The following is a 17,286-nucleotide window of genomic DNA, read 5'->3' on the forward strand; positions in this document are numbered from 1 at the left end:
AGAATGCGGAAGCCAGAAAGGGCCTTCTAAATCTAGTCTGGTATTTCCCATGCTCTGAAGAATAGTGTTCCAGGAGGTGTTAGGGACTTCTCAGAAAAGGGCTCCTTGGCCAAACACATCTGAAAAATGCAGCACGTGCTATACCACCTCCAGGAGAGTCTCTGCTCATTAGAGCATCAAAAGCTCTGAGAAGTCCTGGACTGAAAAAAATTCTGTCGTGTTGTATAAGCCCAGGATTTGCCAAACATGTAAATATGGTTTTGCAGGAGAAAGCTCTTCCTAACACCGGTGTGGGAAACAAAGATGTAATCCAGCCTTCTCCTCATTTTATAGATTGGGGAGGTAGGTGGCTTGTCTGATGGCAGAGTTGGGGTTAGAACCCAGGAAACTGGCTTTTGGGACACTTCATTCCTCACCATTTGTGCCCTGCCTCTCGGGAAGCAGGTTCCCACTGTTGAGTAATGACAGAGCCAGTCTTGTGCTCCTTTCACTGTATTATGGTCCTAGTGCCTTTTCTTAGTGAATCTAGTTGATTTTATGTGCTTTCATTCTGGTTCATCCACAAAGTGAAATCTCCAGATATTTCTTGCGGGTAACTCAGGATTTTAATAAATGTAAGTTAAACTGAAAATTTGTATCAGGCTCTGTGAGACTTGTAGGATCATTTGGCCCAAGAAGAGTGTTTTCTGTGCTATTTCCCAGGGCCTTCTGTGAGCCCGGTGCTGTGCAGGGAATCAGGAGGCTCCCTTCAGATGGGCATCATCCCCATCCTGGACAGCCGGGAGCCTGCTCTCAGATTTGGTCTGCGTGCCAGAGCTAGGGGGTGATCCGGGGTGGGGGTGGGGGGTCTTGGGTTGAGTGCTCAGATGAGTAGATGTGAGTGATCCACGATGTTAGGCGTAGACTCTGTGGGAGAAGTCAGGCTAGGTTGAATCCGTGGTTCCCTCTCAGTTAGGTGCTGATTCTTGGAGTCTGCCTAACCGGGATATTCCTGTGGCCCACAGAACGTTACTCCATCATGACTTTCTACGTGTGCGATTCCGTGAGGCCATCACACCTGTGGGCTGGCTTAAGTGTAGATCCTCCCTTCTGGGTGAATCCAGGCTTTGCGGTAGAGTTACTAAAGCCCATGGAGTGAGCTGCAGGACACAGCGCTCTGTTGAATTGCTTTCCCCTCCCTTGTCAGATTGAGGAAGCTTTGTAAGAACTGAAGTGGAGAGAGTCTTTGGGAGGAGAAATTGGAGAATGTAGACTTTCTCAGTTTAAAGAGATCTCAGGTCCTTTAGGGCTCCCTCGCACTGGGCAGTGCAGGGTAGCTGTCAACTTTCATGGGCCCTATGGCACAGTAGCCAAAGGCAGCCATGCCACCTTAGAGAGCTTGTGCTGAAGTCCCCTCTCTCTCCCAGGGAAGCCCGAGAGCTCTCTGACTGACATCTGTCACCCCGTCAACTGCCAGTGCTTATGTTCCTGGCTGGCCACCCCTGGCCTCCCTTCATCCTAACCCTGTTCTCTAGTCAGCCTTCTCGGCTCCCTCAGCAGGCTTCCACTGAACCCAGCTGGCTGCCCGTGCCCAGCACTTCACCACCATAGTCAGGATCCTGCCAACATCTCCTGAGGGAAAGGGACCAGAAGAGTGATAGCTGAGGAGTTTCCAAGTATCTTGACCATCTGGATTTGTCCCTACAGTGGAAGTAAAGACGGAGATGAAGCAAGAAGCACCCAGCAGCTTCCTCCCGCCTGAAACATCTCAACTCAAGCCAGACAGACAGCAATTCCAGAGTCGCAAGAGGCCTTATGAAGAAAACCGGGGACGGGGGTACTTCGAGCACCGAGAGGATAGGAGGTGGGTGTGTGAGGCCACCCTTGTTCCACTCGGTCTCTAGGTCTATAGCCTAGTGCCTGCTGGGACCTTTGTACCAACCAAGAGGGGCAGAGGGAGTTCTTTCTGCCCTCACACTCTCCCCACCCCAGCCCTTCCTGCACTCACTACCAGATTCAACTTTGTAAAACTTTTGGACCTTCCCTCAGTTCCTTGCTTCCCATTACCTACAGGGTAAAATACAAACACCTTAGGCTTTTATGTGTAAGATGCCAGCCTGCCTTTTTAGTCCTTTGCCCCAGTATCCTACAGTGTCCTGTTCTTAATGGCTGCTCAATATCCCTCAACTGGAAGGAAAAAAAGATCTCTTTACTGGCCCTATTCCCAAACGCACCCCCTCCTCCATCTACTCATTCATTCGTTGTCAGTGCTCGTAGTTTCTTCACAAGATGGACACTTGGGACACAGAGATGATTTGGGCAGTGGGTCTTGCTTTATTTCATTGCCAGGATAGGGACTGCTAGACACATACGCAAGTAAGCCACAACCATGTGGGATGGGTAGTCAGGGTGTGCGTGTCAGAAGCTCATGGGAGGGAGTGGCCTCTCTTTCCTGGTCATTTGCTCTTTCCCTTTTCTGGCATGCCCTCCCCCTCCCTTTACTCCAACTCTGGTCCTGTCCCTCCCTGTTTCTCTCCTTCAGCTCCTGTGCGAATCCTTTTCTGATCACAGAAAGTAGGAGTGACTGACCGTTCCTTTACTCATCTGGACTGGTTATCTGACACATTTTATTTCCTACCTGGGGGAGTCCATCCTCTAACTAGCTATGACTCCCTTTAACACAGGGCCTGGGTCTCACAGGCTCTGACTAAAGTTAGGACATGGAACCCCCTCTTGAGTTTCTTCCCCCGCATCCCATGGTATAGAGGCCTAGAGCTACTGGCTGATGGAGGGCAGAGGAGGAGCACTTGCTCTGATCTAGGCTGGCAGGGAAAGCTTCCCTGCCTTTGATAAGCTCCTTCTTCTAATCAGGACTGGCAGGGCTGGAGGGCGGCCCGCTGCCCGCAGAGTGCCAGCAGCCAGGTGGGTGTGGGGTGCTTGATTTGAGCACACAGGGGACTAGGGTCATCCAGACTGTCCTGGCAGGATTACACCCCAGTCTTCTCCCACTCCCTGTTATTCCTGCATGTTGGAAACCAGCAGTATTTTAATATAGTTCCTTTTTAGTGTTTTGGTAGGAAAATGAATCTTGTTCGTAATTTAGGACATTTTTGAAAGAGAAGGAGACTGAAAAAAATGGGTCATTCCATATCCTTTTCGATGTGGAATTTTAGGAAGCCTGGTGTGTGGACAGATTGTAATTACTGAGGTTTATCTAAGCTGCTGCACATTCCCCGTTCTGGCCCAGTACCCTTCGGGCTACCATAGCCTTCCGTCGATAACATTTCGGGATGGAGGCAGTTTTTACTTGCAGAGGGTGGGTGAGAGTAGGGTCATCTTTGAAAAAGTTCTCCAAATGATTCAAATGGTCCTCTCTAGCAGAGCATGCCCTCTCTGGTCCCTGTCCCCACCCTCGAAGCTAACAATCATTGCTCTCATTGCAAGGATGTGGGGTTACAGAGTTCTTCTGCTAACCTCTGTGTGAACAAATTGAAATCTAGGAAGCAGTCTGGAGGCCACTTATAAGTTCCAACAGCACCTTCATTTCCCTTCTCTATGCTCGTTCGACCATTCTCCTGTGGCTTACCCCCTATTTCTGACACAGGGGCCGCTCTCCTCAGCCTCCGGCTGAAGAAGATGAAGATGACTTTGATGACACCCTTGTTGCCATTGACACATGTGAGTCCTTGTGTGCTTGTCTGATTCTGCCTTCCGGTCAGTACTGGGAAACTGCCTTGACCTTCACAGAGCCTCTGCCGGGCACTATCCAGAGCGATGAGAGTCCAGATAGGGTGCTGGTTTGGAGACAGATCTGCTCCCAGCCCATTCTGTGGGATCCTGGGCACGTCATTCTATTTCTCTGAGCATCTCTTCAGGGAGGAGTAATCCTGCCCTAATACCGCAGAGGACTTTCATTGACACTCAGCAGAGAACAGATACGAGAGCAGTTTAGAAAACCCTGAACACTGGTACGTGGTGTTGTCATCTAATCAGGAAGAGCACCTGAGTGTGGCTGGGGAAACTTAACTCTTTGATGACCAGTTCCCCAGTTACCGTCAAGTTCCTGGTGAAACCAATGTCACTTTGTCCTCTGAGGCATTAACCTGGCCCACCCTACTCCCTGTCCTCTAGTTCAATATGTTTCCTACTGGATAAGTGGCTTTCCCCTTGACTGCACACCTAAACACTTGGAATAATTACAGAGGTCCTGCCCTTTCTCAGATTCCTAAGACAGAATCTAAGTGGTAGAGCCTGTGAATCTGAAGTTTTTCAACACACCCAGAAATCCACTTAGCTCTAAGAACACTGTACTTTTCAACAGCAGAAAGTAAAACAGCAGTTTATTGATATATTTTGTTACATATCTCATGTTTATTAGAACAATAGCTATATGCTTTTGGAAGAGATAAAGCCATATCATACAGTTTCTTCGATCTCAAAGACAGTATACCAGAGTAGAGCTAAACATTTTTTAAAGTATTGGGTGGCAGTGATCCGTGAAGCAGCATCTAATCAATTGCCAAATGTACAGACCAGGGCACTCAGCCTTTACCCGCTAGATAGGATGGTCGGGAAAGACTCTGAGAGGCACGACTAGCTCCCTGAAGAGTGGGAAGAGTCTGAGTTACAGCAAAAGAGCCCTAGGCGCACAAGAGCAGGTGGGAGCCTGTGGTGCCTGGATGGTGGGTGTGGATCAGGGTCAGTTTGAGCAGCAGGAGTCTGGCTCCCAAACTGAGTTAGTGCAGGGGGAAATGGTTGAAGTGAATGGCTGTGGAGATTGGCTCTTTTTTTTCAATTCTAAAATGCCTTTCTTAAAACTGCCGAGGGTATGGACCCTCTCCCTAGCAAGTGTACATCCCCATAGAAGGCATTTGAGTACAATTCTAAGGGTCTCCCCCGATGGTTGTCCTTGGACCCCAGCCAGGTGAAGAATTCCATTTTCTTTGTGAGGCGGCTGCTTTGATCCTGTGCAGGCCAGTTTGCCATAGTCCAGAGCCTTTCTGCTAAAAGGGAGAATGGCGAGTTTCTCGTGAACCTGTCCCCACAGTGTTTTGGCTTGTGTACTCCTGGTTAACACCCTTGGGCAACTTACATTTAAAGGTCTGTGCTTGTTTCTCTCTTGGGACCTTTAAATCATCAGCCAACTCCAGGTTTTTTTCTCCACAGATAACTGCGACCTCCACTTCAAGGTGGCCCGAGACCGGAGTAGTGGCTACCCGCTCACAATCGAGGGCTTCGCATACCTGTGGTCAGGAGCCCGTGCCAGCTATGGGGTCAGAAGGGGCCGTGTGTGCTTTGAGATGAAGGTGAGTGGGAGCAACAGGGGGTAGGGACAGGAAGCAGATCCCACCTTTGGAATAGTCTGTCATCAGCCACCTTGGTGAGAGCCATGACTGCAAAAGAGGATTGAGCATAGACTTTGTGTCCAAGCCAAAAAAAAAGTATAATGAACTTGAGAGAACTATACTGTTGTTAAATGCTATATCAGAAAAGCAGACCAACCAACATTGCTTTATCAAGCAGATTTTTCCGTGGTGGAATTTGACCCAGCCAGCCATTCTAGGGGGTGACATGTTTGTAGAACTGGAAAAAGGAATTGTTTGGAAGAAAAGTGAGCTAGAAAGAATGGACTGAGGCATCATCAACTAAAGGGAGGCGAGGGGAAGAGCAAGGCAAAGATTCTGCCATCATCTCTCCACAGTTACATGTCAAGTTATGTTTATGAAAAGAATGCATGCTCACGTTTAACGGAAGTTCACATGGCACAGAAGAGTACGGTGTGAAAAAGCAAAAGTTGTGGTTATATCCTCCCAGTCTCCTCGCTTCCCTCCAGAGAGCACTTATATTAACAGATTATTATGTGCCCTCTTTTGTATATCTAAACATTTATGGTAGCTAATGTTCATAGAACACTTTGCATGCACTAGACGTGGTGCCAGGCTCTTTATATGATTATCTCCATGAATCGTCACAGTGCCACCTTGAAATGGGAACTGTTATCCCCATTTTTTAGAGGTAGAACCCAAGACCAAGGGTTATCATTTTTCACTGAACATAGGGCAGTCGACTGTAAGTTATGTATTGTTTTCTGTGCTGCGCATAGAGAAACACTGCCGATGAAATTGACAGTGCTTTCTTAGCACATCCATTATAAGGTATATCCTGAATTTGGAGATGTTAAAATGTGAAAATTGTGCATCTGATATTCAACCAAATAGTGTAACTTTCCAGAAGCCACAAACTAATGCAAATACAAATGGTTTTTAGGCAGTCTAACCTCTAACCTTAATTAGAGGTTAAGTCAGAAGGCGCTTTTTTTATCCTTCTTGCTGCCTTTGCTGAATGCCGTATCTTGGACATTTTTTCCGTGCCAGTGCATTCAGTAGCCCTGCCTCATTCTTTTTAATTGCTAAATTGCATTCTGTGGCGTGGATGTACCATAATGTGACCACTGCGTTACAGATGATTTTTTTCTGTTTTTTTGTTTTTGTTTTTGTTTTCATTTTTTCTGGTAATATAAACACTGCTACACTGAATTGTTAGTGTACACAGTATGTACATTTGAGTTTTAGTGGAGACTGTTAAATCGCTGTCCAAAGACGTTGGATCAGCTTATTTTTCTATGCCAAATATTATGAGAGTCCCTTTTTCCCTGCAGCAAGTGTTAGAACTGAAAAATAACTATGTTTTGAAATACCTCTCTGTGGCCCTGCACTTTTGTGAGCCCTTCGGAGGGTCTGCTTTCGGAGCAGCATAGGTACCTTTTCCTCAGCCACAAACATTGCTGTTTTTCAATGCCTATGTGCTTCCCTCCTGTATTGCTTTATAACCCACCAGCTTCCAGAGAATCAGTTCCGAGCGCCCTGTTTTCTGTCCCCAGATCAATGAGGAAATCTCTGTGAAGCACCTTCCATCCACGGAGCCCGACCCACATGTCGTCCGCATCGGCTGGTCCCTCGACTCCTGCAGCACCCAGCTAGGTAAGGAGGGCAGCCAAGCAGGCCAGAGGAGAGTGATTGCCTCTGTCCCTGGATTCTCGAGCTTCCTAAGCTTCTCTTCCAGCACTGGACTGGGAACAGACACAAAGATTAGGTATATGCCACAGCCCATCTTCAGGCAAACAAGATTCAGCTGGACAGATTAAAGTTAATAACTTTTCTATGAAAAACTTATCTTTTAGGAGAGTGTCCTAAGTTCTCTTTAGAAAACTGTTCCCTTTCTTTAAAAAAAAATCAATTATCACCTGTCCTCAAAACAAGTTCCTCATTAAGTTCTGTCTAGGATTTTCTGTCCAGAGCCTAACCCAGAGTAAAAGGGGAAGCAGAGACCAATGAGGCCAGGGCTGGTTGGCAAAGAAAAACAAGGCCTGCCCAGTGAGAGATTTTGGATTTTCACAGGACCCCAGGCCTCGATGACCTTCTGTCCCCAAGTAACTGATTTCAGCGTCCAATGGCTAGGCCTTCTGCCTTGGTCACATAAACATTCTCATTATAAAAATAATATGTGCTCCTTATAAAAACTCAGGCCATACAGAGGGGGAAAATAACTTATTAAACCTGCGAGGTAACAACCTGTGTTAACATTTTCATCCACCGTCTTCTGGACAGTTCTTTTTTTCTTGGTATATCTTAGACTGGGTCACACTGTGCATACTGTTTTGAAACTTAATTTCTTTTTCTTAATATATGATGGGCACATTTTGGTAAATAAGTATAGCTTTTTGACCACTGTAGAGTTGTATCACTTATTCATAAATGTTTCGTAGGTTTTTTTCAATTGGTTGTAATCGTTTGCTGTTAAACAGTTACGCTATCCTTGTATGTAATCGGTCTGACTGTTCACTTAAGGCTGATTCTTGAAAGTAGAAATGGTAGGTCACAAGGAATGTACAGTTTACGTTTTGATACATACTAGCATCTTTTATTTAAGACTCATTTGTCATCTCATTTTATCTTTGCCTCAGTTTTGAGATGTAAGCGGTGGGTAGTTGACATAGATGAAGATACAAAACCCAGAATGGTCAAGCAGATGTCCAGGGTTACACAGAGTTGGTTCAAAGAAGAACTGGGCCTGGAATTCATGCTCATTGGCTCGTGTTTTTCTGGCAGGATGCTCCTTGGGTTCCTGGCCAAAGATCTCTGTAACCCAGGTGTCAGCCAGGGCCCTTGGGGTCTCAGATGCTTCAGCCCCCGCGGGGTTCCATAGCCTGAGGAAATCCAGTACCTTTCCTAGGGGTTAGACCTCATGGTCTCCAGAAGCAAAACCTAGCCCCTTTACCGATTGCTGCCAAAAACCCACTGGCACCAAAAATTGATGCCATTAGTATATTTGATTGAATATTGAGTGTCACAGGGAAGGGTTGCATCTCAGCATACAGCCTTCCTCTATCCCAGATCCTCTCTTCCCCTCCCTTTCTTTCTAAATTCTCCTTTCTGTGCAGAGCAGTTCAGTTCAGCTCCACTCCCAGACTTAACACTTCACCCCATCAAGCCCTCAGGATTTCTGCATAATGAAGGGCTTCCTTTACATGGAACCTTCCTCACCTTTCCCCACCAAAAGCATCTGATTAGTAAACTACTAAAGAAAATTATTTTTTCCTTTAAAAGTATATGACAGCCATAAAGGCTGTTGTGACCATCGCAGGTTTAACCTGCCTTTGCCTATTTCTTCCGTCAGGCGAAGAGCCTTTCTCCTATGGCTATGGAGGCACTGGGAAGAAGTCCACCAATAGCCGGTTTGAAAACTACGGAGACAAGTTTGCAGAGAATGATGTGATTGGCTGCTTTGCGGTGAGTGCTGGCAGCCTCTGGGAGTTGGCAGAACCAAATGCTGGTCCTATTAGGTGGACCTGCAGACTTCTTTTTCAGAATACCTCTGTTTATTGTCTACCCCATGTCCAGCCACTCTTGCCATACCTCTTTGTCTCTCTTTGACAGACTGGAATGTTTCTGTCATTTCGTGCAAAAATCTGCCATTCTTCCCCCCTCTGGTCTTTCGTGCAAATCTGTCAGGTGGCCTCCTGAAGAGGTTTGGGGTGATCGTGAGGTATGCATAGCCTTCCTCTTTTCCTAGATACTAGAGTGACATTTTCTAAACAAACTCAGGAATTTCTCTCTTTGCTGCGGGGTAGCCAGTGTGCTCTCGAAGGCAGTGGTGTTGGCTCTTGCCCCACTTTGACATCATCTCATCTCTGACCTCTTCCTTTACCTTATATACCTTATATTGGTCGAGCCAGGCTTCCCACAGTGCACTGCCTTCTAGGAGGGTGGCGCTGGGTGCGACAGAGGGTGGCTGAGCAGCTGCAAACTTCAGTTCCCCACAGCAATTACCAACACAGTGCTGAGGCTGTCGGCTCTAGGCCAGATTTGCTAGACCGAGTCCCTGCTCTTCCACTCACAGCCGTGGGCTACTTACCCTCCTTGTATTTTAGTCTTCTCTAAATGAGAATTTTTGCACCTGCCTCGGAACTTTGTGTGGGGTCATTAAGTTAATCCCCCTGGAAGCACTCAGCAGCGGTACATAGTGAGTGCTCAGTAAATCCCCACTTACTGCTATTATCGTTAGGAGTTACAGACCTTTACCTTTATAAAAGGAGTGACTGCCCAGGCAGACACTTCCTCTAGGTGTTTTCTCTCTTTGTCCCTTAGATTTGTGCACGTGTACTCTTTTTCTCCTTTTTGTTTTTTTACTCTTTGAAGTAATTTCAAACTTAAAGAAAAGTCCTAAGAAGTCTCATAGAGCCTTGTCCAGATTCTAACATTTGCTTTACCATTTTCTCAAACATATGTTAGATTTTTTTCTGACGTATTTGAGGAGGTTGCCTACATCATGTCTTCATTCCTTTATACTTCAGCATGCATTTCTTAAGACTAAGCTGTTACTATCTTAACCACAGTAGTTATCAGATTTAACATTGATAGAATGCTGTTATCTACTCCTCAGTCCACATTTGAATTTTGTCAGTTTTCCCAGCATTATCTTTTGGAGCAGTTTTGTTTCTGGTTGAGGATCCAATCCAGGGTCATGTTTTGCATTCTCTCCTCATGTCTTTTTAGTACGAAATAGTTTCTCTGTCTTCCTTTGTCTTTCATGACCTCATTGTCTTTTTAATAAAAAAAAATGTTTCTTAGACAAAAGTTAACCATGTGTATACTCTTCTAAACTTTGAAGTTTTTCTATTTAGCAGTAAATCTTGGCTACTTTTCCCTGTCTGCACAGTTAATATAGATCTAACTCAAGTAAAAATATTTTTGAATAGTTAATAAATTCAAAGGATTTCCAGAAATACCAAAAAATATAAGAAAGTGCGCAGCGTAAGGTCTTCTTCGGACCGTCCCCCTCCTCCTGCCGTCCACACATACCCTCCCTTTTTTGCCGGCCCCTTGTTTTCGGGTTTTTTTTTTCCAATTTCAAAAAGATTGATTTTTTTTTTTTTTTTTTTTTCCAAAAGTTGGTTTTTTTTTTTGTTTTTTTTGCTTTTTTTTTTTTGCTTACCTGTATCCTAGAGATCTTTTTATGTCACTGCCTAGAAGCCTTCTTTGTATTTTCATACCATCCGTGGTCATCGTGTGGGTCTCCCGTATTTGTATAATCAATCCTTGATTAGTGAGTGAGCATTTGGTTAGTCTCACCTTTTTGTTTAGTGGCCGCCTAGTGTTCTGATGCCGGTGTCAGTTTACCCTGGTTTAGTTTGGCCAGTCTTCTGTGGCTGGACATGAAAGTTATTTGTTAGAACAGTCAATGCTGCAGTGACAGCTCATCCTTTTCCCTACTTACTGGGGTACCTTAGATGTTTTTATGTGTTCCCGCACATTGTCTCCTGTGTGATTTAGCGTCTCCCACCTCCCCGTTGGAGCACAGCTAGTAGTGCCAGGGTGAGCAGTTTGCACATCTTCGCACTGTTGTGGGAATATAGACGTAGTATTTATTTCTGAAAGTGTAACTTTGAGGTCAAAGATGTACTTTTAAATTTTGATAGCTACCACCAAGACCACACTCCAAAGAGGTTACAGCATTTTAACATATCAGTATGTGACAGTGCCCCCCAAACTGTCCCATTTAGCATGAAGCTCTGAGTGTGCAGCAGTTAAGAACTCTAGGCCTTGACTCTTGCTTCAGCTCTGCTTCTGTTTTTAGATTCCATGTGCAGTTTCTTCTGTTCAGAGGATGCCATAACTTTTTAAAAGACTTGGGGTGAGAGGTTGGAGGAGGTATGGAAATCAGTGACCCGAGGGAACCTGGGATTGGGGAGGACACTTGTGTTAGATCTCTAGTTCTCAAACTTCACAAAACAAAAGGGACAAAATGCCCTGCCAGGTAGCGAGAACAGCATAACCCATTTCAGTAATAATCCAGGGAGCCTCAGGGATGATACAAGTGAGAGGTAAGAGAGAGGTTTAAGGACTTTGGGTCTTGAGGCCCTGACTGCCACCAGGAGTCTTAGCAGGAGTAACAGGATTACACTTGGCTCTTGGACAGATGGCCTGTCAGTGGTAGATTTGTCAGGTGACGGTGCTGGTTTACATGCAGTATGGTAAGTTCCTATAGTAAAGCAGGTGGCCACAACGAAAGTTAACCCCCATGTTGGTCATTTCCATGTTAGAGCAAAGGTGACCTGGGCCACGCTTGCTCTGGTGAGAAGACAGCAGAGATTGGGGCAGGATTCGGTCCGGCAAATGTTTGTGTGTCTGCCTTGCGTGCCCCTGAGCTGTGAGCACTGAGACGAACGGGTACCAAGGACTGTGGAGCTGCGCCCTGCGGGCACTGAGGAGGGCAGCAAGGAAGCTCCTTGGGGAAAGGGGCTTCGCTCTCTGTTACGGGCAAGTCCCAAGGTGGTTTCCCCCTTCAAGAGGGAAGGGAAACCACGTCTTGTACTTGAAATCAGGAGCCTGGCCTTGTCCTTAGCTTCAAGTCTGCCGTCTGATCCCAAATTTTGAGTCTCCCTTAATTGTAAACCTCACAATTTTGACCAGACCATTTCCCTATTTGTAACAAGTCAGGGGCTCTGTTCTGCCATCAGCACAAAGTCCAAACTCCCGCGGTGACAAGAGAGCCCCTCACATGCTGAGGGCAGGGGCCATGTCTCCTCCCACAATTCAGCCCAGCGCAGTGCCTGGTGTCTTGGGCTGGGAGGCCCCATTCGTTGTGTGCTCATTGTGGAGTAAGCGCACTGACCCACTTACTCCTCGGAACAGTCTTGTGCACTGTGGAATCTTATGGCCTCCCTTTTCTGGTGAGGAAACTGAAACTGAAAAAACTGTGTGGCCTGAAGCCACAGTAAGTCAATGGCAGCGCTGAGGCAGCCCACCCTCTGAAACAGGGTCTGAACTACTGAGCCTCAGCTGCTCAGAAGGCGCTCAGTGAGAGTTGTTCGCTGAGTGTCTAGTCCTGCCTGGCTCTCCAGCTGCACCTGAAGTTACATCCCCCTCATCCTTTATGCTTCAGCCAGCCTGACCCTGTGTTCTCACTGCCAGAATTATTCACAGATGCCACTTCGGGGCTCTCTCCTCACACCTCACACTTGGCTCGTTTCCATTTGTTGTTCGGGACTGGGCTCAACCCCCACCCCACCCCCGGAGAACCTTGCCCCTGGTGAGTGCTCTTACTGAGTTGGGATAGTGTCCTGGGCTCTCTGTCAGGCCCTGATCGCCATAGACGCATGCACCAGGGAGAGGAGAGACTCGGGGGACGTGTATGTTCAACAAACAACACATGAATGCGTTGGCAGAGCTAGGCTGCACTTAAAAGGCCCTGCCGTGGCTTTTTTCTCCATTTGTTACCTTCACAGACGGCCCTTGCTGGGGCTGAGGATGGATGGGTTTGCCTTTTCTTTCATCTTCGTCTCAGATTAGGCATAATACTCAAATACTCGGCCCTTCCTAAAATGACACGCTTTGCATCCACCAGGCTTTGGGTCTTGGGCCAGGAGGGCTTCGGGCCATGCATCTGGACTGTTCCCTGGTGCTGCCCACATCTGTGTTGGGGGGAGGGGTGCACCTGAATCTGGGAAGCCTGATGTGTTTCTGCTCTCAGCGTCTGCTCTCTCCAGCTTGTGGCTCCCGGTGCCTTCAGCTGAGCGTTGGCTCAAGGTTATCTTCCTTTGGCTCTTTCTCCCAGGACTTTGAATGTGGAAATGATGTGGAACTTTCCTTCACCAAGAATGGGAAGTGGATGGGAATTGCTTTCCGAATTCAGAAGGAAGCCCTGGGGGGTCAGGCCCTCTACCCCCACGTCCTGGTGAAGAATTGTGCAGTGGAGTTCAACTTCGGGCAGAGGGCAGAGCCCTACTGTTCTGTCCTTCCTGGCTTCACCTTCATCCAGCACCTTCCCCTGGGTGAGCGGATCCGGGGCACTGTCGGACCAAAGACCAAGGCAGAGTGTGAGGTGAGTAGACCTGGAAGACTGAGTTGGTGGCCGTCTCTCCTGGGTCACATCACTGCCAAGGCAGAGGGAATACACGCATGGTGAAAGCAGCACCCCTCACTGCATGAGTGATGTTGGAGAAAGGGAGAGAGGGCCCTCCACCTCCTGGCGCCTCAGGCTGGAGAGCAGGAAGCCGGTTATGGGTGTGGCTTAGGCCAGAATGGGGAGGGGGCTAAGGTAAGAGACCTTAACCTTGGAAAGTTTCCAAAAGGAAGTGGTCACAGCGCTCCTTCCTAACCTCCTGAGGGCTGTGGGTGAGATCCGAATCTTGGCATAGGGAGCTTTGCCCTCAACAGAAAATGTTGTGAAGGCACTTGTGGTGAGCGCGTTTTTCAAGGAGGTTGTGCCGCTCCACACTCCCACCCAGGCATCTAAGAACAAAAATGACGCTGGCCTTGGGGATAATTTGGCTGCAGATGCTGATGATCTGTGTTCTAAAAATAACGTGGGGTTTTTTTGTTTGTTTTTTGATATATAAGTGATTTTATATTTATTCTAGAAAACTAGAAAATACAAGGAGAGTTAAAGTTTCCTGTGATTCTACCATTCGCAGATAAGTTTACTTCTGAAGTTTACTTATAAGCCCTGCTGCTTCAGTGCCCCTCCCTGTCCCGTTCTCATAGATTCTGATGATGGTGGGCTTGCCCGCTGCTGGTAAGACCACGTGGGCCATCAAACATGCGGCCTCCAACCCCTCCAAGAAGTACAACATCTTGGGTACCAACGCCATCATGGATAAGATGCGGGTAAGGACAGCTTCTGGTCTCTCCTTAGCCACCTCCCACCACCCGAGTGCTGCTCTGCAACCAAGACCACCCACCCCTCACCACCCCCTGCTCACAGGTGATGGGCCTACGCCGACAACGGAACTACGCTGGCCGCTGGGACGTCCTGATCCAGCAGGCTACCCAGTGCCTCAACCGCCTCATCCAGATTGCTGCCCGCAAGAAACGCAACTACATCCTAGACCAGGTACTTACTGGTAACCATCATGCTCCAGGAGAGGGAAGGGGACTTTTGGGTGCCTGGATATTTCTCTCTGGTCTTTTTATTTTTTCTCCCATAATGCATTTGAACTGCAGTGCCGAATGGGGCTCAGCCATACATGATGGCAGAGTCCCAGACTCTTAATACAGCTCTCTGAACCCGGTCTTGGGTGGGGTCAGAGATCGTGATCCAAGCCTAGCTCAGGCTCTCAGCAGCCCAGAAGAATATCATCAGGTGAGAGCTATTTAATGAAATGGAACGGGCCTGGAGTTTTGAGCTGGCCACACCTGGGCTTATTAGACCTTGACTCTGCCACTATCGTAGCCATGTGCCTGTGGGCAGCTGACTTCATCTTCAAATTTCAGTCTCCTGCTCTGTAAAATGGAGGTCATAATGGTGGCCACATTCCTAACACAGGGCCTGGCACATAGTAGTTGGAAGTTATCCATGGCTTTCAACATTCTCAAAAGAATGAAAGACCTAAACATGGTCAAGGATCCTGGTCTCAGAGTAATGAGTTCCTCATGTTTACTGCCTGTGAGACGTCCTCCTTGAAGCTTTTCTCAAGTAGCAGATCCCGTTTTGAGGGATCTGTAAACAAGCATCTTTTCCCCTCAGCCTTGCATTTGTTCCTTTTTAAAAAACCTGTTAGTATGTAAATGTGTAAGCTGAGGAGCATCGCCACCTAGGCAGCTTTGCTGGAGTGCCTTTCACACATGTAGCCCAGATACTTGGCTGCCGGGCGTTCAGAGGGCTCCTGCTGAGGGTGGAGCTGGGATGGTGGTCGGCCCACCAGAATGGTGGTGAAAAGCTCAAGGGGGCCAGACCGCCTGGGCACGGGTAAGCATCCCATACAAAAGAGTTGGGCACGCCCTGGCCCTCTTCTGTGATGGCGGAGATGTGAGAATTGCTCTGGGTTCTGCTTTTCTGGAAGGTAGACGTGAAAAGGTGTACTTTCATCCAGTGACCAGTGCTGCAGCTATGGAATTGAGCTTTGCAGACTCTCATATTTGTGAAGACAGGACAGGATCCCATAATGCTAAGTTTTGATGAAAACAACTAATTGTGTTAATGTTTAGAATAAATTTATTTCTGGGAGGAAAAAAACTGTTGCGTGCAGGTGATCCAAGAGCTACCCAGGGTTACTGCCCCAGCTCAGCGCCATCAGTCATGCATACAACCTGTCTTTTTCCCTTTGAAGAGTTTGTTTTTTAACCCTGGCCTTGCTTTCCCCATTCTTGTTGTCAGGACATTTAGAATTGTAGTATCCTGAAATGGGAGTGGTGGTGTTCTAACAGCCTGAGGATTCTTTTTCTGGGTACCCCAGCAAGGGTTTCCTGCCTGTCATTTTGTCAGTTTGCTGGTTAAATCAGCTGTGATACTGTGGCCCAGTGGAGAAAGATGACAGTTCTAGGGTTGGATCATCTTAACCTCACATTTCAAAGTGGGCCTTCTTGGGTTGTCAGTCCCTAGTACCTTAACCAGGCCCAGTACAGCTGAGAGCTCTGTAAGACGCACTTTGGACCTTCTTGGCACGTCCTGGCTTGTTCAAGGATGGTCCAGGGCTGTACCATGTGCGCCTGTGGTCTTAAGGTCTGCAGGCCTCCTGATGGAGGGACATGCAGAACAGGCCCAGTGGTCCAGGCCAGCAATGAGGCACAAGATCCTAAACTCTGAAAGTGGAGGAGGTGAGTTCTCTGGTTAACCACAGATTAGAAGATTGCCTTGGGGCCTAAAGCTGCAGGTTACTCAGGCCTGGGAAGAGGTTTGCAGTCAGTGGTTTGAACTGTTTTGCCTTAAACCTCAAACGTGGGTTCCAGAAAAGTGTGTGTGTGTGTGTGTGTGTGTGTGTGTGTGTGTGTGTGTGTGTGTAAAAGATTCAGAGCAAGCCCTGTGTTCCCATCCTACCAACTCTGGCAGTGAGGGGTAAGCTGATGCATAGCTGTCTCTTGAGCAAGATGAAACTCCCGGAGGAGACCAGTATTCCAGACAGTCCCTGTGGTCCTGGGTCTGAGCCCAGGACAGTCTTTTCCTTTCTCTGGTTCTTTGTGAGTGTTCAGACCTCTCCACGTTTGGCTCTTCTGGGTCTTCTGTTAGGTAGGTTTGCCTCAGAAATGCCCATCCTTGAGAGGGAAGGCGAACATGCGTACAGAAGCTAGGCGAGGCTGTGTGAGCCAGGACTCTGCCTGTGTCTGGCCAGGACCCTAGTCTCCTACCTCAGGATGTGTCTCATTGGGAACAAGCTCTTGGGTTCTTTGGGGCTTTGACCTACATCCACGACGACCTCAGTATTCTCTTTAGAGCAAATGGGTGTTATAGCTATGGAATGTTTGAGGGGAAAAAGAAAGGAGAGACTGCAGACCCCACAGGGGAGACTGAGGCCTCATAGAGGAAGGGAACCTGTCCAAGGTTATGCTGTAGATTTGCTGGTAGAACACATCTCTGCTGACTTCCCAGGATGTGTAGGGCCATAGCGGAAAGTTAGGCAAGCCTTCTGGAGGTGGGATGCTTAGCCCAGGACACAGAAGATGACGAAAAGAGTTGAAGCTTTGTCCTGAGGGCAGTGGGGAGCCCTGGTCATGTTTTAATCAGTGGCGTCGGGGAGGGAAGAATGGTTTAATTTGCCTGGCCAGTAAAAGGCCAAAGAGAAAGGAGAACAGGGAAGTGGGCTTCAAGTGGTTCATTGCTTCAAGTGGCTCTTTGGGGGTCATCTGTTGACAGTGGAAAGTTGGAATGAGATGCCACCCAGGAGCCTCAAGACAGTGCAGAGCAGGAGGAGCTGGCCCTCCTGTAGACTTCTGAGAGGGTCTCTGCAGGGCCACTCGTCAGAGCCCCCAACCACCTCAGAGTTGGGGTCTGCAGGTTAAGAGCTACCTTAGGGCTCTCACAGCCTGGAGC

The 17,286-nt window shown here is 47.7% G+C and overlaps 1 protein-coding gene across 11 annotated transcripts in view; it reads left to right on the forward strand.

Annotated features, from left to right (window-relative positions):
* HNRNPUL1 (heterogeneous nuclear ribonucleoprotein U like 1) overlaps positions 1–17,286 on the forward strand; it is a 32,683-nt gene that overhangs the window by 5,859 nt on the left and 9,538 nt on the right. For all 11 annotated transcript variants that reach the window (XM_023525148.1, XM_023525145.1, XM_011383625.2 and 8 more), the window contains 8 exons: positions 1,687–1,843; positions 3,584–3,657; positions 5,146–5,285; positions 6,860–6,959; positions 8,656–8,768; positions 13,096–13,362; positions 14,025–14,147; positions 14,245–14,373. In XM_023525148.1, the coding sequence (XP_023380916.1) occupies positions 1,687–1,843; positions 3,584–3,657; positions 5,146–5,285; positions 6,860–6,959; positions 8,656–8,768; positions 13,096–13,362; positions 14,025–14,147; positions 14,245–14,373 (1,103 nt within the window). The remainder of the gene's footprint in view (positions 1–1,686; positions 1,844–3,583; positions 3,658–5,145; positions 5,286–6,859; positions 6,960–8,655; positions 8,769–13,095; positions 13,363–14,024; positions 14,148–14,244; positions 14,374–17,286) is intronic.

Source organism: Pteropus vampyrus, unplaced genomic scaffold, assembly GCF_000151845.1.
Source record: "Pteropus vampyrus isolate Shadow unplaced genomic scaffold, Pvam_2.0 Scaffold534, whole genome shotgun sequence".
Classification (NCBI taxonomy): Eukaryota; Metazoa; Chordata; class Mammalia; order Chiroptera; family Pteropodidae; genus Pteropus; species Pteropus vampyrus.